Genomic DNA, 24,556 nt, shown 5'->3' on the forward strand with positions numbered 1-24,556 from the left:
CGGTAAAGTTATAGTTATTTATATGTTTATCTGTATATTTATATGCATTAAGTTTATATTGCATATATACACACATACATGTATATATGGTATGTATTTATATACACTAATGTAATGTTATTTATTTGTCTGTTCACCTGTATATTTATACACATATAATATATGCACATATGTACATGTATGTATATACACATGTATATACACATGTAAATATATATGTATATATAGTATATTTATATGTTTGTCTGCATCCTCTATTAGACCTTAAGCTCATCGAGGACACAGAACCCTCCGAGAACAGAGCCTGACATATTGGAAACACTCAATAAATATTTATTAAATGAGTGAGTGAATAAGATAAAGGCTAAATGTCCAGAAACATATGTTATGATAGAAAATGATTTAAACATGTGCCAAAGCACTCCCTTTACCTACTAAAAGAAAGTGCAAGGCACTCGTCTGTATACCCAACATTCACACAGGTAACCCCAAGTGAGCCTTAAGGGGCTAGTTCCTCTGGGAGAGCCATGCTGCCTCACAGGTAGACCTCCAGCAGCCCTCTCCTATGTGATATGAAGAGCCCCCCATCCAGACCGTCCATAAAGGCACCGTGCCCAGGCCTGGCAGCAGAGACCTAGCATGGGTCAGGAGACACTCACAGCCAGAGGGAGCTTCCCAAGATGCCTCAGCAGCGTGGAGCCAGCAGCAGCAGAGACAAAATGACTCACCACTCTTTGGGCACACATGATCTAGCTACATCAAGAGCATTTCTTTTCCCTTCATCCTTTGATGTAATCATCTTCTCATGTGCCATGAAAACCACATGGGGCATGGTTACAATAAGAACTGTATTTAAGTGTTGGCTCCACCTCAACTCTACCTAATTAACTACCTAATGAACTGATCTGGGCCTCAGTTTCTTCATATGTAAGATGGGAATGATCATAAGAATGAAACTGACTTTACAGGATTCTTAGGCAAGTCAAGTGAGATTGTGGATGTGGAAACACTTGTCAAGCCACAGAACACTCTGCAATATACAAAGTTATAAAGAAAGGGGTCTGTGTGGTAGAATGCTAATTTCTATCCCTCTGCCATGCTTTGCAATGTGACTTTTAAGTTCCCCCCATCAGCAGTCGTGGCGTCTATTCATCCACCAAACCTCTTCTCCAATCTGTCTGGCTTCGCAGTTTGCTCTGATCTATAAAAAACAGCAGAGGGCTTCCCTGGTGGTGCAGTGGTTGAGAGTCCGCATGCCGATGCAGGGGACGCGGGTTCGTGCCCCGGTCTGGGAAGATCCCACATGCCGCGGAGCGGCTAGGCCCGTGAGCCATGTCCGCTGAGCCTGCGCGTCCGGAGCCTGTGCTCCGCAACGGGAGAGGCCACAACAGTGAGAGGCCCGCGTACCGCAAAAAACAAAACAAAACAAAAAAACAGCAGAGGTGATGGTGTGAGAGTACTGAGCCCAAAAAGTCCTGCAAACTTTCATTTTCTCTCTTGGAACGCTACCACTGCCAGGACAACGCACCCAGAATAGCCTGGTGAGGATTAGAGTCATTTGGAGGACGGCTCGGTTGTCCCAGCCGAGGTCATCCTAGTGCAGCATCCAGCAGCAAACAGAGCCACGATGAGCAGAGCTGCCTGCCTGCCCCATAGCTGACTGTAGGCGTAAAGGGAGCCCAGCCAAGACCAGCAGAACCGCCAGACCATCCGTAAATTCATCAGGACTGGTGACAGCTTATTGTTTGAGACCACTGGGTTTGGGGGTGGTGCGCTACGTGGCAATGGCTCACTGACCTGGCATCATAGCTGCCTACCAGAGCCCTTGGGGACACCTCCAGAGAAGAGGGCTCACGTGGTCGGAAAATGTGGAAGTCAACGACAACTGCATGGTACAGCTTTTCCCTTCAGCTTCCTTCAGCATTTCCAGGGTGGTTTTAACCACAATTTCTGGCTGACCTCAGGACTAAGGCTGAGAGCTTCTGATCTCAGCAGAAAGCCTGCCCTGAGTTCACAGGATACCATGTGAACAGCTGTGCTTCTGCTTCCAAGATGCGATCTAAAAAGAAAATAAGAAATGGCCTCCTGGATCTCATCCCTCTTTAAGTATGCTGTCCCGGCAAAGAGCCAAAGATGCAGGCAGGTCTCTTTTTAAATATAGCTTCTGAAATCAACCTACCCAGACTGACATTTAAAAATTGGCTGATACAGGAAAGCAGGAAGGGATTAGTCAGCAGAAGTGGAAAAGGGAATAGATCAGAGGCTAGATCATCAGAAGCCTATAAAAACCATAACTGTTCAGGATGATTTGTGTGGCAAGTGGAAAGGTAATTAAGAAAGAAATGAAAGGGTAAAAGCCATCAAAGTCTTCTTTATGACCAACTATGTCTTTGCTCACAGAGCTTTGGCCACCATAGCCAAGGCTAATGTGATGCCCTTCGTGAAAATTCTGAGGATAATCACAGGCCCATGGATTAATGTTTCCCTATATTTTTGCCTTGTTCATGGGAGTTTTGTTTATTTCCTAGGGCTTAACTCTCCCACAGAGTGTGCATAAGCATGGGATGAGGGCCCAGGACTCCAATCATCCAAATATGTCTCATGATTAATAGATCAGGTTCACTAAGTTATGAGGACTTGAAGGAATTCTACAACTCCTACAAATATATCCTCACCCTTGCTTAAAGGGTTCTCTTTCTATACTGTAACTTCGTGATACCCAGCCTTCTCTCTTTCTCCTTTATTATCAAAATACACCAGCAGCAAAGCTGTTTAAACAACCAACAAATCAGCAAAAACTAAGAAAAGCATATGAGCTTAAGATCAGAAGGCCAAGTACCCATAAACAATGACTGCAGATACCATTCACGGAGTACTTTACAATGTACTAAGCACCATGGTGTTTATACATTACCTCAAATTTATCTCTCAACAATTCCATGAGTCAGGTATTGTTAAGCCCATTTACAGATGAGAATTGGCAAGATGCAGTGGCTTGTCCCAAAAGTCTCATAGCTACTTACTGGCAGAGCTGAGAGCAAAACTAAGTCTGGATGAGACCAAAGTACTTCTCTCCCAACAACCACTTGAATCTCAAGCTTTGACTCCAGCCAAAATTCTTTGCATTTGAAAATAATGCTTATTCAACATGTTACAAACTGCCAAGCATTTCGTCAGCTGCCTGAACCAAATGTTTCACCTTCCTGAGTGCATCCCCTTCCTTAGCAGAGCTTGGTCCAGCTCCCTGCAGAGCCCCTCCTGGCTGACAATTTTTCTTGGGGCCACTTTTTGCAGCCTCTCCCAGCTCTGCCTTTTGCCCGAGCTCCATTCTCTACACTTTGCTTTTCATCCTTTTTGCTCCCTTCCCTTTACCAAGAGCCACGGTGCCTGGGCTTAAGAACTTTAGTGTTAGACTAGCTCTGTCATTAACTAACTAATTGATTAACATGAGATGTTTGACAAGTAACTTACCTTCTCTGAGGGTAATAACAGAACCTACTTCATAGAAAAGACTAAATGAGTAGAACAGAAAACTAGCCTCAACAAATTTAAAAGGTTATTTCAAGCATCTTTTCTGACCACAATGGCATGAAACTAGAAATTAGCCATGGAAAGAAAAATGAGACAAAAATGATGACATGGAGACTAAAAAACATGCCACTAAAACACCAATGGGTCACTGATGAAATTAAAGAGGAAATTTAACGATAATTTGAGACAAATGACAATGAAAACACAACCATACAAAATCTAGGGGATGCAGCAAAAGCAGTCCTAAGAGGGAAATTCACAGCAATACAGGTCTTCCTCAAAAAACAAGAAAAATCTCAAATAAACAACCTAACCTACCACCTAAAAGAATTGGAAAAAGAGGAACAAACAAAACCTAAAGTCAGCAGAAGGAAGGATATAAAGATCAGAGAGAAAATAAATAAGATAGAGATTTTAAAAAATTAGAAAAAATAAGTAAAACCAAGAGCTGGTTTTTTGAAAGGATAAACAAAATTGACAAACCTCTGCTCAGGCTCACCATGAAGAAAAGAGAGAGGACCCAAATGAACAAAATAAGAAAAGGCTAAATGAAATTATATATGTACTGGGCTTAGCACAGTGTAAGGTAATATAGTAAAAGCTCAAAAATTGTTATGGAAAAATAAATATACGCCTTCCAGGAACATATAGATTTGGTGGAAGGAGAAAGCCAAAACTATTCCTAGATTCTTGTTACTGAGAAAAAGGTCTCCATGGTGACCCCATTCAAGAGGAATCATTGGAAGTGCATAAAGCAAGTCTTCTTTATATTTGTTTGCTGCTTTACAATTTATAAAGTACTTCCATAAACAGAATCTTATGTCACCCTTGACATGAGGCAGCACTTTCCAAGACGTGGTACCAATGCCACACTCTCGATGACGTCTTCCCTGAACTTCCTGTAGAAAACATTAGGGATTGATTCAGCATCATCCAACCTCCTTCTAATAAAGTCTCTTTTGCAGCTAGGGTGTCTGATGTGATTGAAGGTTAGCCAACTATTGGAACGTGTATAAGCCATCATTTCAGAATCGAGTGGGAGAAGGGGCATAATGGCAGGGATCCGTTTTTGCCAGGAAGGTCATGGTGGGGTAGCTGGTTCTGGTGCTGGCATCTCTTATGGCAGATTCACAATTTAACAGGCCACTTCAGACTCGGGAAGGAGCAGCAGTCCCCTGCATGGCCCAGTTGTGGGGTAGGACTTTGAAACATGTCTTTTCAGCCCTTCAGTGATTATGTAAGACTTTAATTTTCTATAAATCCCTTTCTTCTTAAATTAACCAGAGTATGTTTTATTTTCTGAACTTGATCTCTAAGCAGTCACTTAGAAGAGGAATTCTTCTTGACCTCCTTTCTGTACCCACAGTCCTTTGTTCCTGCCCATAATTCCTGTGACATTTGACTTTTCATTATAGTAACTTTTATACATGACTGTCTCTTTTTCCAATTGAAGGCAGCTTGATAGAAGACATCATTTTCATCTTTGATTTTCCCCACAGCACTCAGCACAATGCATGTGCTGAATGGAACTGGGACTTCCCCACAGCAGCACCGTGGCTGGCAAAAGACTGATTTTGAAATATCACTAGGTTTTATTATTCCATGTTTGATCTCTTGTTAAATTACGCCTAAATGTAAGTTTTCACAGTGGCCATCTTTATTTGTGGTAGACTAGGTAGCTCTTCAGAAATATTTCTTCCCACTGACTCACTTCCAAGGGAGTACTATATTGATTTTGATCACATGGCTTGATTTGGCCTCACACTGGGGTAGAGCATATCTCCACCATCTTTTCATGTTGGGTTCAGTTACATGATTTGCTTTGGTCAATCATCTGTTAGCAGACATCCTATGACAGAGACTCTTGAAATGCTCTTACGCAGTAGGTTTGTGCTCTTGGGTCTCTTGTCATTGTCATAACAACATGCCCCAGAGGGTCCACTGGCTCAAGGAGGAGGATAATGGATCCATGGATCACAGCGCCCCCTCCAAGAGTCCAGCCTAAATTAGCACCCCCACCTCTCCTTCCCCTCTCATCTGCAGATGCATGAGTAATACATGCTTACTGTTTTCTATCACTGAGGTTTATGACACAGTGTTGTTGTAGCAGTAAGTCATGTTTCTGGAGAGGCAAAGAGGGAAATTCCCCTTTTCAAAGAAGACTGGATGTATTAGAAAGAGAAGGTGCCTCTTGTATGAAGTTTAATACTTTCCTCCACAACCCCCTTCCTCCTGGAGACTAATCTCCTTCATTTCCACCCAACACACATTGTGGGGTTGGAGTTACTTTCTGCCCTTCCCACCCCACCCTCCTTGTGCTTTTCAGTAGATGTTGGCTTCTCTTCATTGAGTCCTCTTCTCTCCTCTCAGTATCATTTTTGAGGACTTGTATCACTCTCTGTGGAAAATTCCCAAACTCTAGCCCCAGTCCCTAAGTTGTCCTCAAGTCATAGCCATTGAGTTCCAGCTGCCAAGAGCCTGTCTCCAGCTGGCACTCCTCACGGGATCTCTGACACGGAACTCCCAGACCACAGCCAGCAACTTCTTCTAATTCACTCTTCTGTCTCCTCTTCCTTTGACCATCTCCCAGGTCATCCATACACAAAAACTGCAGGAATAAATAGTTCTCTTCCTGTCACCAAATACCTGCCAGATACCTTGTAGGTGAACTGATGTGGCTTTCAAAAGCACTCAGAGGGAGTTATTTAGGTTCATGGAGCTTTTAAGTTAAAGGAGCACTCTCTGGAATAATTCTGTAAAGCAGAGAGACTTTGGCAATGAGGCTTTGCCCTGAATGTGTTCTCTAATTTCAGGATTTTTACTGTATACATTATCCTTGAATTAGGGGCAGGGTGGTGAGGGACAGAAGATGGAGCCTCACGTATAAAAAGACTGTGGGAACCAGTAAGGGTTTTGGTGGGACACAAAGGGCATAGGGAAACTGTGGCTACGTCCACTTCAATTATCAAAATTAAAGGCTGATATCCTGTACTGTCCTATTCAAAAATCAATGGCTAATAAAAATGTAAGCAATATTAATTCAGGCTGGCAAAACAGGGATTAAAATTTACCATGCAGAACACAGACCATAAAAATTTTGCAACTAGATTTTTTTTGCCATTCAAAAAGGATATCACACTCTCAGCTTATAGACAGGCATTTAACGAAAGACTTCTGAAGAGACCCTGGGCATAAATCTCATGTTGGATGCTTTTTTTTAAAACTCATTTTGTATAATTCCAGCTTTTCTTCCAGTCTGCCTGGCTTTCTACCACACTGTCTGTTACTGAGATCTGTCGGGCAGGGACAGTAATGAGAATTCTGGGCACAGCCTCTAGGGAGGAGACAACGAGAGCCTGTCAGAGCCCCTTACCACGTTGCTGAGTTAAAACCGATACAGAGAATATTTGTTTGGTGGATTCCAGGAACGAATGACAACTGTTTACTAAGTGTGTGTGTGTGTGTGTGTGTGTGGGCTTATTGACAAAACAAGTGGCTACGTCTTCTCCCAGGCACCCAGTGTCTGTAGCAAACACATTTTCACATCCCATTAACTGCAGGACTTGAAGTTTTATATGTTTATTTTTATTGCATGGTATATTTTAGCTCCTGTGCTGGTCAAGTGTTTTAGTGCAGATGGAAATTGGGCAAGCTTCCTTCCCTGACTCTGTAGTTGATCCTTGTTCTTTACCCCCAAAAAAGTCTTTGAGTCTAGATTAAACTTTGTCCCATTGAAAATATCAATATTTAGCAGACTGCAGTGATCAAAAAGGGGACTGGGATGAGATTTTCAGAGGTGTGTAGGGGGAGAGAGGAACAGACAGAGAGAAAATGACTTTACTGGACCAGCATTAAGTCAAAAAATCATACTGGAACTCTTATTCTACACCATACCCACAATTGAGCATGCAGACATGCACCAACTGGGGCCAGACGTAAGGTTAATATTTTTAACACAGTGTTGAAATAGTACAGCACATCAGTATGCTGTCTTTGGCCTTATATATAATAAGAAATGTTTACATGTGTGTACACATACACATACGTATATACGTATGTGATATTTCAGGAAGATGGGATGATGAGTGCAGTGAGATTCTAAGAAAAGGGGGCAACTGGGACTAAGGTACAGAATGGAGAGATGAGACTTTGAGCTTGGAGCTCTGGGATCTGAAAGGAACTCGTGCAGCCAGGACAGGTGGGAGGTGTAGCTGCAGGAGGAGGCAAAGCCACACCCCCAAATGCCTCGACGGCCCTGCTCAGGAACCCGCATTTTCTAGAGAAGGTGGCGGGAAGGTCTTTAAGCAGTGGAGCACAGTGATTCATGGCCATTTATGCATGGCCCTCTGACAGTGTGAGGACAGGGGCTTGGAGCAGAGGCAGTGCCGGAAGCAGGTGAGTCAGGTGGAGACATCTGTGGCAATAATCTACGTAGGAAAAGTGAGAACATAGGTTTAAAATAGCTTCCAGTTCACCCAGTACCTCAATATAATGTCCCTTTGGAAGGCTATAGTCAAAATTTCCATGTGATTTTTCAGAACTGCCATTACTTGAAAAAATACACAAAACATATCTGAGTTCTCCAGTACAACAAACTCACCTCCAAAATCAGAGATTAGAAATTTAACAAAAATATTTTTATTAGCTTGTAAACTGTTTTTTATTCAACATACTTTCCACCCTTTGACTTCCATTAAAAATATGTGTGTGGCCGGTCAGGATGGCTGTTATCAAAAAATCTAGAAACAATAAATGCTGGAGAGGGTGTGGTGAAAAGGGAACCCTCCTGCACTATTGGTGGGAATGTAAATTGATACAACCACTATGGAAAACAGTAAGGAGGTTCCTTAAAAAACTAAAAATAGAACTACCATATGACCCAGCAATCCCACTACTGGGCATATACCCTGAGAAAACCATAATTCAAAAAGAGTCATGTACCAAAATTCATTGCAGCTCTATTTACAATAGCCAGGGCATGGATGCAACCTAAGTGTCTATCAACAGATGAATGGATAAAGAAGATATGGCACATATATACAATGGAATATTACTCAGCCATAAAAAGAAATGAAATTGAGTTATTTGAAGTGAGGTGGATGGACCTAGAGTCTGTCATACAGAGTGAAGTCAGTCAGAAAGAGAAAAACAAATACCGTATGCTAACACATATATATGGAATCTAAGAAAAAAAAAAAAAGTCATGAAGAACCTAGGTGTAAGATGGGAATAAAGACACAGACCTACTAGAGAATGGACTTGAAGATATGGGGAGGGGGAAGGGTAAGCTGTGACAAAGTGAGAGAGTGGCATGGACATATATACACTACCAAACGTAAAATAGATAGCTAGTGGGAAGCAGCCACATAGCACAGGGAGATCAGCTCATGCTTTGTGACCACCTAGAGGGGTGGGATAGGGAGGGTGGGAGGGAGGGAGACACAAGAGGGAAGAGATGTGGGAACATATGTATATGTACAACTGATTCACTTTGTTATGAAGCAGAAACTAACACACCATTGTAAAGCAATTATACTCCAATAAAGGTGTTAAAAAAAAAAATTGCAAGAAGACTACAGAGCTTCCATATGCCCTTCTCCCAGTTTGCCTAATACTAACATTTTACACTACTGTAGTATAATGATCAAAACCAGGACATTAACATTGGGAAAAATATTATCAATCAAATGACAGGTTTGATTGAATTTCATCAAGTTTTCTCTGCTAATGTTGCAAAAATTGAATCCACCACCTGGTATTGTATTTAGTTCCCTTGCATTTTATGACCTAGAAAAGTTATGAACCTTGGAGTATTGGGCAAGTTATTTTACAAAAGGGTATTCATTTTGGGTCTGCCTGCAGTTCCTTCATTATTAGAACATAGTTACACATGTTTTGGTGAGAATACTACCCAAGTGTTTGCCCTTCTTAGTGCATTACTTTGATGCCAATGTCTCACTGTTGGTGATTATTTGGTTAAAGGGGTGTGTGCAATGTTTTATCTTTGTAATTAAATACTTGGGAGAGATACTTTGAGACAATTCTAATATCCCATTTTTTCCTTATACTTTCACCTTCAACTCTTACCATCCATCAATGGATTTTGTATATAATTACCACTATTATGGTGATTTCCTATTTCCCTCATTCCCTTTACATTTATTAATTAGAATTCTTCACCATTAAATTGAACCAGAATCAAAAAAAAATTAATTTTATGATAATAGCATAGAAAAATTTAATACAAGTATTTTACAAAGATGTAAATTGATATTTCATATATATATTTATATATTTATATTTGACATATTCACATTTATCTTTAATAATGTAATTACTGAAGCTATTTTATATTTAAACTTCATACCAAAAAATAAAATAAATTGCTTTAAGAAATTTCAAAATTTAGTTCTCTTAAATAATAACTGAAGATATGAAAGGGGAAAAAATCTCAGTGGAATTAAGAGTGTAAGATTTTAGATCCAAGACATTTTCTCTGTTCAGACTATAAGAAGTAGAACAGAAGTACACAGTAGAAACTAGTTTCTAAGACATGATCTGATAGATTCTGGTGTTCAGAGTATAAAAGAAATCATAACTCAGTTTTGCAACATTTATGTTAGATTACACTTACAATGTAATGTATGCCTATAAGAACAACAGAGCTGCAGGACCACTGCATTATAAACTAAAAACCAAGCTGAACCTTCATTTGTAAAAACTGAGGAGTAATTCAGTTTTAATTTTTTAAATCTTTCCTGTCATCCTTCATAAAACCTCAGTCTCTGTAATTTTTCTAAGCTTTGATCACATTTTATTAGAGAAACTACTCAACAAAAGAGATGTACCCCAAGCACCTAGAAAAGAGTCTGGTGCATGGTAGGTGCTAGATACGTATTTTTTGAATGAATAGGCAGATTCAAATGAGAATTCTGAGTCCCTGATTGTCTTTTTACCCTGAAGCATTATTAACCCATATGAAAGACATGATTAAGACCCAATTCATTACCAACAAGATTCTAACCCAGGCGTCCCCAAACCCTGGGCCACGGACTGGTAATGGTCTGCAGTCTGTTAGGAACCAGGCCACACAGCAGGAGGTGAGCAGCCTGCAAGCAAGTGAAGCTTCATCTGCCACTCCCCATCGCTCCCCATTGCTCACATTACCGCCTGAACCATACTCCACACCCCCGCCCTCCGGTCCATGGAAAAACTGTCTTCCACAAAACCGGTTCCTGGTGCCCAAAAGGTTGGGGACCGCTGTTCTAGCCCATTGTAGTACCACCTGGAAAAGCAGCTCCCCCCGGGTCGTAGACTGAAAGACAGTCTCAATTCTGAGTCAGACAGGTGGCATTACAATCAACTAAAGCAAGCTCTGCCGCTGTATTTCTAACATTTGAATTATCCCTGCCCCCTAAGACAGTGGAGTGCTATTCTTTCTAGGACCTCCTAGATAGGGGGATATTTTCATAAGAAGCGGAGCATGATTCAAAGATAGGTAGTATGAAAAGTCTGAACTAAAATCGAGAGAGCTATCTGAAGTCAGACTTTAAAAATTTTGACCTTCAAAAATTTTTTTTTGCATTCTGAACTAATGATGATTTGGTGAACAAAACACAACTAACTAGACAGCAAACTACAACACCAACCCTGCTAGATTCACATAGAGACAGAGGAGGTGGCCTCCTCCAATTTATCTCCTCACGATATCTTCATTATTAAGCTGCCCTCATCCTGAGAATCCCTTACACAGATCATTCATAAGATGTGATGGTTCCCAGTCCTTCCTGCATATCAGAAACCAGATAAAAAAGATGATCCCAGCGCTTCACTCCAGACCAACCCAATCACACTCTGAGAATGAGCACTCTTAGTTTTTAAAACTTCTATGGGTGAGTTGATGGGCAAGAAAGGTAAGAACAACTGATGTCTCTAGGAAACCACTATAAGCACGAGAGTCAGTCACCCAAAGGGTAATCCATCAGGCCATGTCTTTGCTCACCGATTCGTTCATTTAGCAAACATTTATTGTGCATCTACCGTGTGAGACCAGCGTGAGAAAATGCAAAGAAATAGTAACACTAGCAACTTTCCCCTTATTAAACACTCACACCACATGAGTATACAACCAGGCTGACCTCGTAAGTGTGCAACCAGTGTAGCTGCATAGGGCCCTGGGTATGGAAGAGCCCCGTGCTGTCGCCATCTTGAAATTCTTGATAATTTTGGAACAAAGGGCTCTGTATTTTCATTTTGCTCCAGTATAGAGCTTCAAGGGCTCTATGCTAGCCTGGCTTGGGATATTGAAGCTCAAATATGGCCAACCCCAGTGGGACATGCTGCCCACTTTCTTCATCTCCCCTCCATCAACAGTGTCATCAGTACAAATAAGTGAATCTTTGTTGATAACAGGGGTTATCAATGCATCTTCCTTGGCTAAAATCCATCAGCTATTTCCTGTAATGGGTGACTTCTCACCGCCTACTCCCCTCCTCCCTGGCTTGCCACCATCTTTTCCATTCCCCACCCCAAATGCTGCTATCTTACGGTAACAGCCAAGACAGGGTAGCGAAGATGTCACAGGAGTATATGGAAAGGGTACTCATACTCAAGTGTCAGGAAATGCCTTCTGGGCAAGTTGAGGTGTTGCCAGCCTAATTGAAGGTCGACTCAGACCCCCAGATTCCCTATACTATATTAGGTTGAAAGCTATAAGAAGCTTCAAGAAGACTAGGTCATAGTCATAGTACTTCAGAGGAGGAAACAAGTACGTATCTCTGGGGCCTCCAGGAGAAAACTGTACATGAAGAGGGTTAGCAGGAGACAGGGCGTGGAGGCTGAGTTAAATCATATCTCCACAGTCCCTGAATGTTTGCGGACTCTTTCCTTTGGGACAAAGGGAAACATAAGGAGTGACATGATCAGGACTGTATTTTAGAAAGTTTACTGTTGTAATAGTATTTAAGGTAATTTGAAGGGGGATAAGCAAAAAGGCATGAAGAAGACATTTAAGGCTCATATGGTCCTTCAAAAATGAGGAAACAGGATTAATAATAATGCAAGATAATATTTAATGAACTTACTCTGTGCCAGACACTGTACCTGGATTATGCCATTCAACCCTATCAAAACCCTTTAAGATAGGTGCTTTTTATTATCCCCACGCTATTGAGGAAAAAGAGGAGGTAAAGGGACTTTAAGTAACTTGTCCATGGTTACACAGCCAGTGGCAGCAAAGGTATTATTTATTTAACTCCAGATTCAATGATTTTAAACTCTGATAAAAATCCTAACAAGATGTCTTTAACTAAAAAAAAGTTCTACAATCCGTACAAAAAATTTTAAATGTAATGTTAAAGAATGCTCTTTTAAAAAAGAACCAGAAGGGTGATATTTTAGCAGCCTTGAGAACTCATTATAAAGCAACACCATTTAAAACCTTTTGTTCCTGACACAAAAACAGAAACACAGATCAATAGAACAGATTGGAAAATCCAGAAATAGACTAAAGTGTTTTAAAAAGTGTAACACGTGATAACACAAGCTTCCCATAATAAAAAGTGTTAGGAAGAATTATTAAATAAATCAAATTGGAATAACTGGATAATAATTGGGGTGAACTGATCAGGTTAGATACATATTTTACACTGTACACAAAAATAGCCTCCACATGAATTGAGTTAAATACAAAAAAAAAAAAAAAATGCAATGACAGAAAAACCAGCAGGAGATGGAACAGACTATTTACCAGATTTGTGAAAGAACAATAACTTCAGCTTTGAAGCAGTGGAATAAATCATGAAGGAAAGGACTGACAGATCTGAATACATAAAAAATTTAAAACTTCTGTACAATGAAAAAACAGCAAGACTAAAATAAAAAGCACATTATACTAAGGGCATTATTTGCATTCCATCTGACAAAAAGGGCTTTAAAACTCAAACTATATATATCCTCATTCAAATTTATAAGGAAACCATCAGACCTCAAAATACAAACATGTAAGATAAGAAAAAACAATGGATACACAGAGAAGCACCATCAGTAAAGAAAAAAATAGAAAGTGGTTCAAACCACCAACAACTAATACAATAAAAGCAAAACAAACTTAAGATAGTATTTTTTCCCCTTTCTAAATAACATTCCCCCCCAAGCAGGCAACACCCAGTGTTGCCCCAGTTAGACGGAAGGCTGTGTACTGGTTGCTTACTGGTGGAATGCAACCTTCTTAAAAATCAGTATCCCAATACACAGCCAGAGTCAGGCTCCAAACCACAATGATTTCTATAATCAGCAATTACATACCGAGCACTTTATTTCTGGAAATAATAAAAGCAAAAGTGGATTGGGGATGGAGATGGTCATTTGTTACTGCTCACAAAGGGGAAATGTTGGAAACAACCCGAACACCCCAAATTATGGGAATGGTTTTATAAACTATGACACAGACTATTATTCAGGGTGAGACACTTTAAGCTATTATTTTCATAAGTTTAGTCCAAAGGGATGGAGAAAGAGACAGGGATGTATCTTGAGGGGACAACAGTATTAAGAGAAAAATCATAAAATTATTTCCTTTAAGGTTGTCAGAGCCTGGATGTGCTTATCATTGGAGGGGAGCAATATATTAGAGAAAAAAGAAGAAGGAAAATGTGAGAAGGAGTGAGAGAGAGAAGTAAGGAGAAGAGAGGGTGGGAGGGCAGAGAAGGAGAGGGAAGTGAGTGGTAAGATTGCAGGTGGGATGAAGTCCAGACAGCAGACGCAAAGGTAAGCACAGAGGAGTTTGCAGTGGAAACGAGGAGTGAAGATGAAGAAAGAGCAACAAGAAACACGTTTGAAGTAAAGACACACAGGTCAATTTTATCCTTTGAGAATTCCTCACTCAGGTGAGCTGCTCTTGGTTTGGCAGAATCCAGAAGCCCTGACCCCAGTGATGCTGTAATTCTGTAACATTTTATAACCGCATTTATTCAGTCAGCATTTAGTGTCACTTCCCAGCAAGGAAAGGAAAAATGAGCAAAAGTGCCACCAGGGGGCAGGTTTGGTACTGGCAAAGGGACTTCAAAGACAGCATGCAAAAAAATATATATATATTTTTTCTTTCAGCACAGGATCCATTCTTTGTTTTGCAACAATAAATATTGCATCAAGTCCAGAGAAATTCCTTAATGGATATGAATTTCGCTCAGGTGTGCAAGAAATGTCACAGTACTTTATATCCTTTAAATAAAATTAAATCCAGCCTCAAGCCGCTATCCTACTAGGTCAGGTTAAAAGTCAATTTCAGTCATTATTATGGCTCCCACAGCCTCATTGGGTCCTGCAGAGGTTCTTGGGGGTCTCATCCAGGGCTAACATTTAGGTCATTGGTTCAATATGTGAAATGCTTATGGTCTGAACGAACATGATCCCTTGATAGTCTGTAACTTGTTAGGAATGGGCAGACATTCCATCACCTGGAACACACACACACAAACACACACGCACGCGCGCGCGCGCGCACGCACGCGCGCACACACACACACACACACACACCTCCTTAGGGCACTCAGAGAAGAGAAGCTGGAATTCATCCTTATCTTTAGAGCTCTTGTCTCCAGCACGCCCCTTTCTGCTCCTCTCTCCTGTGCCTGCCTCTCCGCCTCCAGACTCCTCGCCTTCCTCTATGGGTTTCATCTCTGGCCAGCTGAGGCTTTCAGAAAATCTAGGAAGACAGATGTCTTCAAGGCTACAGAAGCCTCAAGAGAAGCATGGAGCCCAGAGGCCAGGTCCAGTGCTCAGGACAGGGAAAGGAGAAAACACAAGAACAGCAAACACCCGTATATCCTAATTGTATTGCCGCACTGACCACAAGACCACAGTTCTTAAAACCCCATTTACAACTCTGACAGCATGCAACAGTGAGTTTTCTTTTTCTGGTAGATGACACAGAACTTGGACATCTCTCAAAGTTGATGCGGGCCGGGACTGGCCATCAGATTAGCTGCCCTGGGGGAACAAAGACGAAGACGGGCACACCCTCATCTCAAGGAGCTTCTGGTGACACATAAAGAGAAACAGGTGATAGGGCATTAATGGATTTAGGTAAGAGCTGCAAACTAAAAGCCTGAAGGCCAGAACCCGTCAACCTTAGTAATTTTTCACTTGCCAACATTTAAAACATTAAAAGCAAAGGACGGTTTACATAAATTTCTATAAATCTAGCATCTCTTTAAAAATAAGAAGACCTGGCAACCCAGACCTGCATTTCCACATGGCAGCCATCATTAGGAGCTGAGTAGAGGCTGCCCCCTTTAGCTGGGGCCACTGCTTTCCAGTTGTCCACAGTCCCCACCACTCCCTATTGTGTTATGCCCCGTCTACTTCCCTCATGTATGCTACTGGCCTAGCTTCTATAGGTTTTGAGTCTGTAACTCCTGACTGAGTGAACTAAATAAAATTATACTCAGGGTACAGTGGTAAGTGTTCCATGAAACTGATTAAGCTTCTGCATTTCTTCAATTCGCACTCTGATAGATCTGGAAATTCAGAATTATTTCAGATGGGCCTGAAGATTTGAGCAGAGACTGAAGAAACTGTTGTACTTAAGTGATTAACTTGGTTCTTATGCAAATGTTACAGACAAGGCCAGCCATACTCCTGGCATCAAGTAGACTCGTTGCTTGTGTGCTAAAGAGTAAACCCAAGGCACAAAAAGATACTTGTGAAATGCAGCTTTAGCTATGTTCTTTGGCCTCATTTCCCATTACTGCTATCTTGAGTGCCCCATGGAGTGTGCGCTGGTGTGAGTGAGCTACAGGAAGCCACACCCATGGACATTCCTCTCAGACCCAGTCCTGTCCTGACCTCAGGTCCAGGACAGTTCAGCCCCAGCCTGCAGAGACACCCAGCTTCATTTTGCTCAATTTTAACTTTCAATAGATCATTCCAAGTTTAGAACTTCTTGCACAGTCAATAAACTTAGGGGAGAAAAATAAAGGAAAGAAAAAAATAACTCTTTGTTGAGGACATCTGGACTTGTCTGGCTTCCCTGGGGATTCAAGTAACTATCCATGGAAATTCCTCTCTATGTGTCTGAAAATAATGTTTAAAAGACTAAAAGGCAACATATGAAATAAATTAACAACACCTATTTGGCAAATGTATTCTACATGTTGAAAGGTGTTGTTGAATACAAAGGTCAACTCATGTGAACTTCCCCATAGTACACGCATATCCAACAAGGATGCTGTTGGAATCTTAATGCTTGAAATTTTATTGATCCAATGGAGTAGAGCTATTTAGAAAGCTCTACTTTCTAAAGTAGTAAACAACTGGGGAAGAGAAATGGGCATAAAAGCTATAAGACAGAGTATCCCATGTCCTTCAACAGAAGGGACACCCAGCTTCCTCAGCTGATTTCTGAAGAAGGCCAGACACACAGGACTTACTTAAGAAGCTCCTTGACCCTTAATGACACAGAAGAAACTGATTACAGCTAGTAGAATATCTGACAGATTGTAGAAAATAACATCTCTCCCTGAGAGAATAGTTAAAAGAACAGCATTTTATCTCAGGTCTTAATAATTTGGGGAAAGAGAATATAGTATCTGCAAGAAATAGTACCTTAAGTATTTAGTACATTAAGCATTTTCAAAATCGACATCCCAGCCATCATCAGAAGGAGAGAGTCTCAAGTCACACTCAGAAATATTTTATTTTAAGATACTTCTATATTACATTCTCCTTAAATATAATTTTTTTAAAGTAGAGCTTTAAAATGAGGGATATCCACTAGCAAACAGGATTTTTGAAGATGTTATAATTTCTATATTACAGGGTTAAAAAAGAAACTCATCTTTGAAAATTAAAAAAACAAAACAAAACACTGTCACACCTTTAAAGAAACGGGTTTTTTTTCCACAATCCAAAAACGAGTGCTTGCTAAGCAAATGTTACAGATGATGAGGGAAAGAAAATCAGAATCAAAGTCCTCAAAATACATAGAAGACCTCAAAATGTGTATGGACTCATATGCACTCATGTGAACACACATGCACATACACACACACAGCGGAAACAAGTGAAGCACAGCCAGGGGCACTGAGGCCCTCCCTGATCCAAAGCCAGAAAGTGGGCATCCTTGAAAGCACACAACCCTACCCAGTCTACGCTGTCTCATCTTCAAGTGCTGTTCATCAGAAACCCGCCAGGGAGAACACTAGATTCTCTCCAAAGGTATTTGGAATACCATATCAAGTTATATCACCAAATAAGCAAAACAACAAACCCATCTAGTAGTTTCTAAAAGATTTATTCTTTGCCTACTGTCCAGGAGAAATGAGCCTATTATAAATGTCTAACATTAGTCACAAATCTGCAGGCCAGTGAATGAAAAAAAAGTTGAAATGGCCATGCTTAAGTACAAAGAGACACCTTGGTAATTATTTTTAAGAATGTAAATTATGTTGGTGGAATGCAGGACTGTTTATGAAATGTCGACAAAAGAGGAAATCTTCTGCATCAGAACATTGAGTAATGATGAAATAAAACAAACTGATGAAATTTTAAATTACATTCTCTGGGTCTTATGCTTTCAGCTTTATCTTTGCCCTCTCTCCCTGACTCCCTCGCCCTTCATACCTGATCACCAAGGGAGAAGAAACAAATATACATAATCTTATTTGGGGCAGCCACCTTAGCGAGTGAAGTCTGCCTCGACCACAGAGCAGGCAGCTTTCAGGAAGCCCTGGGAACCCTGCTGAAGTTCTCACTGTGGACCCCAGGGGCAATGTCTCTGAACTTGAAATCAGTGCAGATAGTGTAGGTGTTTCAGTAAGGAGATAAGGAGAGAGAAAAAGAGAAGTAGGAAGGGAAGACAAATTATATACTATGTCTGGGAGCAAGTCATGAGAGAAATTAGTTTGCAAACTAATTGATTTGACTATGGTATAAACATGGTCTCCAAACAAGACAATCCCTTTGGTATAAGAAGAAAAGATTAGAGCATCTCTGAATAATTAAATATTTTAAATCCATCCTTAAAAAAACTTATTTTGTGCATTTTTAAAATTATGTCACTAACATCACCCCATTCCTATTATTGGCATCAGCAACATCGCCTACTTCTAAGAGTCTGCGTTTGAAGATGGCTCACATTCACAGTGATTCTAAGAGGATGTGTGAGCATCTTATCACTTCCTTGTGTCTTCTAATATTGTCATGCCAAACGTTTATGTAATGAAATACATATCTTTATTATAAAGATTATTTTTCCTTCATATGACATGTAAGGCCTTCTATTGCCTTTTACAAAATTCCGTGTAGGTAGGTCCTATTTTCTATTGGTTTCATCTTAGGAGAATAAAGAGAACATTTAACAGCATTTATTATAAACAGTGGTCATTGGTCGATTGGGTTGAAAGCTGCGAGTGTAATTTGGAGGCTTCCAGCAGGAAAATGACAAGATAAAACAGGGCTGCAGGTACGACTGTGCGGAGAGGAAGGAAAATAAACAGGAGGCAGAGACCAGAAAAGAAGTGAGTACAACCTGGGCAGGGAACTAATGAAGACCCAGAATGCTGCAATGCCTGAAAAAACCAAAAAGAAGAACTTTCATGGAGGACATTTTAAAAAAAGGAGTTGCTGGAACTCGGTGGTTGAACACAGTGTCAGAGAGGGGCTGTCACAGCATCAGTAGACAGCAGAGTGACTGTGTTCTCAAAAACAGTCTCACGTGTGTGCACGCACACATATATACAAACACACACACAAACACACACACACACACACACACACACACACCCACCCAAACTCCAGGTTCTTTATGAAATAATCCTGCTCCCCTCCTGCTGCCAAAGGGAAGACTTATCACACCACTGATTCTGAAATCTGACAGCTCCGCCTGACATGAGTCTGAATTGGAGGGGCGAAGCCTTATTCGGTTTATTTATTTGTTTGTGATTCTCCATCCAAGATAAATCCTAAAACAAATTTCAAGTGTGCTTTAAGTACACTCCAGGTTATAAATCATATACTTGCATTCTTATACTACAGTAAGCATGAAACCACATAGATCAACAACAGATATATATGCCTCCCTTCCTTGCCAAATTCATGCACACACACCCATGCCAAGAGAGAGGATAAAAGGAAACTAAGACAGAACCAATGATGATTCATCTGCAGCATACATGTTTAGGAATCAGAAGCAACCAGAACAATTAAAATAATATGATATTAGACTGGGCAAGGGCCCCATGGTTCACTTTTCCATGGCAGAAAAGTGTTTCCAAAATGAAGGGATGGAGAATCATGTATGTCAATCATGAGAGAACTGATGCTGGAGAATACTGGGGAGAGAAGAGACTGTCCTGATTCATATTTGATCTCCAGTTAAGATTAAAAGTGTATTATATGCTGATTTATCTGATTTTAGCTTATATACCCATCCTCAATTTCAAATTTTCTGAGACTAGATAATGTAAATATTTCTTTAAACAATGGAAGAGTGAGTCCATAGTATCCCCAAACATAAAGAGACTATTTACTTATCCTGATCCGTGTCCATGCAACAGTATTGAGTCCATAAAACACAAATATCACCTCCTCGGTTGCTTTTCTTAACAATCAGAAAGTGAGAAGGATGGCAGCCATATCCTTCTCAACATCACCAAACAATGCCTGATGCATTCCATCAAAGTGCAAAATGTCCCTGGAAACATCACCATTAAATTCTCACGTTGTTTCTTTTTGAGTCACTTACCATCTGAAATGTATTCTTTAGCACTTTCTCATTTACATTGTGTGACAAAAAGACAAACCAGATCCAAGGACCATGCTAACTGCCTGATATGGCCAATGGAGTGTTTGTCTAGGCAAAGGCACAGGTAACTCTGTCCATCTCTCCCCATCTCTGCTGCCTGACCTCAGGTTTAACAAGAGGTAAGACATTTATATATTGAGTATGTATTGTGCTACCTTGAAGGAGGCTAAATGAGCCATGAATAAACAGAAACTGGCCTAAAGCTAAAGAAGATGCTGCAGGTGAGGATCCAGGTGGCTATGACTTAAAGGCCATGGTCTTCCCACCTCTACCTAACTAGGCACAAATTCCAAGCACCTGTCATGGAAGATGAGGCCTCCGTGCGCTCCCGTGCCTGCTGCTCTTGTCCTACTCCTAGCACTGTCCCCTGCCCCACTGTGGTCTTCGATCACACCCTCCCCTCTTAGCCTCTGGGCCATGATGTTGTGATTCTTCCTGGAACCCACTTCTTCACAGTTGTCACCGACTCACACCTACTTATTGTCCAAGACTCCAATCTAGTGTCACACTTTGGGGTAGATATCCTTTCTCTCTGCCTTTACAGGGTTTCTCTTCATCTAGGCACCTACTAGTTACCTGGTGATGATCTCTTTACTCATTTGTCTCCTAGAATATGAGTTTCCCAGGGCAGGGACCAAATCTCTTTGATGTTTATATCTCCAGTGCCTGGCACAGTGAGTGCTAAATGTCTGTCCCTTGCATGACTGGCAAGTTTTTCCTTTTCTTCTAGAGGGCAAGGAGAAGGGCTATCACCTATCAAAGCTGTTAAAACTATCATTGATTTCCACACTGAGGGTAAGGAGGGGTTTGCAAGTCACATTTAGTTCAATGATCAATTGAAATTCATTGCTGACATTTCTTTTCTTTTTTATCACATAAGCCCCTTGGTGGAAAGAAGAGAAAGTCTCACACTCACAAAGGGTACCACATTTAGACTTTAACATCATCTGCTAGTGAAGTGATGCAAGCAGTCACAGACATGCACCAGCAGAGTTTAAGGAAGAAGCCATTCATCATACGACATTAACCATTACCAGATCATGTGCTCTGAAGTGCACTGTGAATTAGAACTTCTGATAAATTCTACCACTCTCTTGCAAACAGCACAATTATTTTGAATATGTGTGTGTCAAGTATCTTGATTTATTTTAACAAATGCTCACAACTGTTTGGCATGTCATTAACTTTTAATATACTAAGAACAACCTCTCTAGATCCTCAAGAAGTTCTTGCAGGTACCAAATCATTTATAGGATCAATAGACAATGGGCATTGAATCTATTTCATCCAAAGGAAAAAATGCAATATGCTTATCACTCACCAAATGAAGTTTTGCCCAGAATTCAGGTCCTTCCTCCATCTCTCTGAGGCTCGGTGGAATGTACCAAAAGCAAACATTGGCATATTCAGGCTGAAGATGAAGAAAGTTTGAAAGTTTTTAATTAATCTTAGAATGCAATTCAACTCTTAGCTAGTTTCTTTGAGTCATCATGTGTGTCTTACGTTGATAACATCAGAATCTGATAGATTAGACATCCGTTCAGCCTTACTTTTGATAACAGCTTATTGAGAAATTTTCTTCTCACTTGGGTGCAGCCAGAGAGTGCTCTCCCCTCTGGGTAAGGAATGTGCACAAGATCAAAAATAAACCTAATGAAGTTTGAAGCTAACTCATCCCAGCTCTAACTAACCATTAGTTAGCATCTGATACATATATACCTAGAGATACCGTGGTTCATCCCTCTTCAACCCTAATCCTTAAGTTATATCTCACACCACCATATCGTTCCAATAATATCTTCTCTACTTAAGGTGGCCAAAGTTGTCTTCTATTACCTGCTACACTTGACAAATACAAAATCCCCAATTACCTGTGAGTCGGTAACATATGATGTACTTGGGCTCCACTTAACCAGCCCTGCTGTGACCCTGGCCAATACAGCATCAGAAGGAAAAAAAAGGCCATCAGTTTGACTACTGGCTCTCAAGTATCAGTATCAGGAAGGGTGTGAGTCTGCTAGATGGCTTGCTCAAAATGAAGACTCTCAGCACCTGGGCTCAGAACACCCAGACCTGAATAAGTCCATCATAGAAATGGCTGAAGAACTGGGTCATGCTGGGTCATGCCCACCCACTCAGCACCTTCCTCATCTGATTTTTCATGCTGACAGTTTTTGAAATGACTGCCATTTTCCCACCACAAACAGTTTGTAGGTAATACCTGGTGTTATAATAGTTCTCAATAACCAAGTTATGCTCCATTGTCAGTATAAAGTTTCAAAGTATTTCACAGAGAAGAAACAGCTATAACCTCACATCTTAAAATCAAAACTGGTACTATAAAGAGTTTTGATTTTAGTGGATTTTAAATTACAACTGATAGCCCAAAACATTCAAGCTCAACAAGGTAAGCTCTTGATCTGATCATCCCTTCACATTTGAAGTTTGTAACAGGCTTATTGAATTTGACTAAAAGAAAGAAAAGGAGCTACAGAAAGAACAAACAAACAGATGAGGAACCAAGATGGCGGACCAGAAGGATGTGCTCTCACTCCCTCTTGTGAAAACACCAGAATCACAACTAGCTGCTGGACAATCATCGACAGGAAGACACTGGAACTCACCAAAAAAGATACCCCACATCCAAAGACAAAGGAGAAGCCACAGTGAGACGGTAGGAGGGGTGCAATCACAGTACAATCAAATCCCATAACTGCTGGGTGGGTGACTCACAGACTAGAGAACACTTATACCACAGAAGTCCACCAACTGGAGTGAAGGTTCTGAGCCCCACGTCAGGCTTCCCAACCTGGGGGTCCGGCAACAGGAGGAGGAATTCCTAGAGAATTAGACTTTAAAGCTAAGTGGGATTTGATTGCAGGACTTCGACAGGACGGGGGAAAACAGAGACTCCACTCTTGGAGGGCACACACAAAGTAGTGTGCACATTGGGACCCAGGGGAAGGACCAGTGACTCCATAGGAGACTGAACCAGACCTACCTGCTAGTGTTGGAGGGTCTCCTGCAGAGGCGGGCAGTGGATGTGGTTCACCGTAGGGACAAGGACACTGGCAGCAGAAGTTCTGGGAAGTACTCCTTGGCGTGAGCCCTCCCAGGGTCTGTCATTAGCCCCACCAAAGAGCCCAGGTAGGCTCCGCGTTGGGTTGCCTCAGGTCAAACAACCAACAGGGAGGGAACTCAGCCCCACCCACCAGCAGTCAAGCAGATTAAAGTTTTACTGAGCTCTGCCCACCTGGAGCAACACCCAGCTCTACCCACCACCAGTCCCTCCCATCAGGAAACTTACACAAGCCTATTAGATAGCCTTATCCACCAGAGGGCAGACAGCAGAAGCAAGAACTACAATCCTGCAGCCCGCAGAACAAAAACCACATTCACAGAAAGATAGACAAGATGAAAGGGCAGAGGGCTATGTACCAGATGAAGGAACAAGAAAAACCCCCCAAAAAACAACTAAATGAAGTGGATATAGGCAACCTTCCAGAAAAAGAATTCAGAAAAATGATAGTGAAGATGATCCAGGACCTCGGAAAAAGAATGGAGGCAAAGATCGAGAAGATGCAAGAAATGTTTAACAAAGATCTAGAAGAATTAAAGAACAAACAAACAGAGATGAACCATACAATAACTGAAATGAAACTACACTAGAAGGAATCAATAGCAGAATAACTGAGGCAGAAGAACGGATAAGTGACCTGGAAGACAGAATGGGGGAATTCACTGCCACGGAACAGAATAAGGAAAAAAGAATGAAAAGAAATGAAGACACCCTAAGAGACATCTGCGACAACCTTAAATGCAACAACATTCGCTTTATAGGGGTCCCAGAGGAGAAGAGAGAAAGGACCCGAGAAAATATTTGAAGAGATTATAGTCGAAAACTTCCCTAACATGGGAAAGGAAATAGCCACCCAAGTCCAGGAAGCACAGCGAGTCCCATACAGGACAAACCCAAGGAAAAACATGCTGAGACACATAGTAATCAAATTGGCAAAAATTAAAGAAAAAGAAAAATTCTTCAAAGCAGCAAGGGAAAAAGGACAAATAACATACAAGGGAACTCCCATAAGGTTAACAGCTTGTTTCTCAGCAGAAAACCTACAAGCCACAAGGGAGTGGCATGATATACTTAAAGTGATGAAAGGGAAGAACCTACAACCAAGATAACTCTACCCAGCAAGGATCTCATTCAGATTTGAT

At 41.0% G+C, this 24,556-nt stretch overlaps 1 protein-coding gene across 4 annotated transcripts in view; it reads right to left on the bottom strand.

Moving 5' to 3' along the window:
* Positions 1 to 24,556, bottom strand: part of GADL1 (glutamate decarboxylase like 1) — a 188,894-nt gene that overhangs the window by 49,257 nt on the left and 115,081 nt on the right. For all 4 annotated transcript variants that reach the window (XM_082664715.1, XM_082664716.1, XM_082664717.1 and 1 more), the window contains exon 14: positions 21,657 to 21,746. In XM_082664715.1, the coding sequence (XP_082520841.1) occupies positions 21,657 to 21,746 (90 nt within the window). The remainder of the gene's footprint in view (positions 1 to 21,656; positions 21,747 to 24,556) is intronic.

This window comes from Grampus griseus, assembly GCF_964374135.1.
Source record: "Grampus griseus genome assembly, chromosome: 10".
In the NCBI taxonomy this organism is placed as follows: domain Eukaryota; kingdom Metazoa; phylum Chordata; class Mammalia; order Artiodactyla; family Delphinidae; genus Grampus; species Grampus griseus.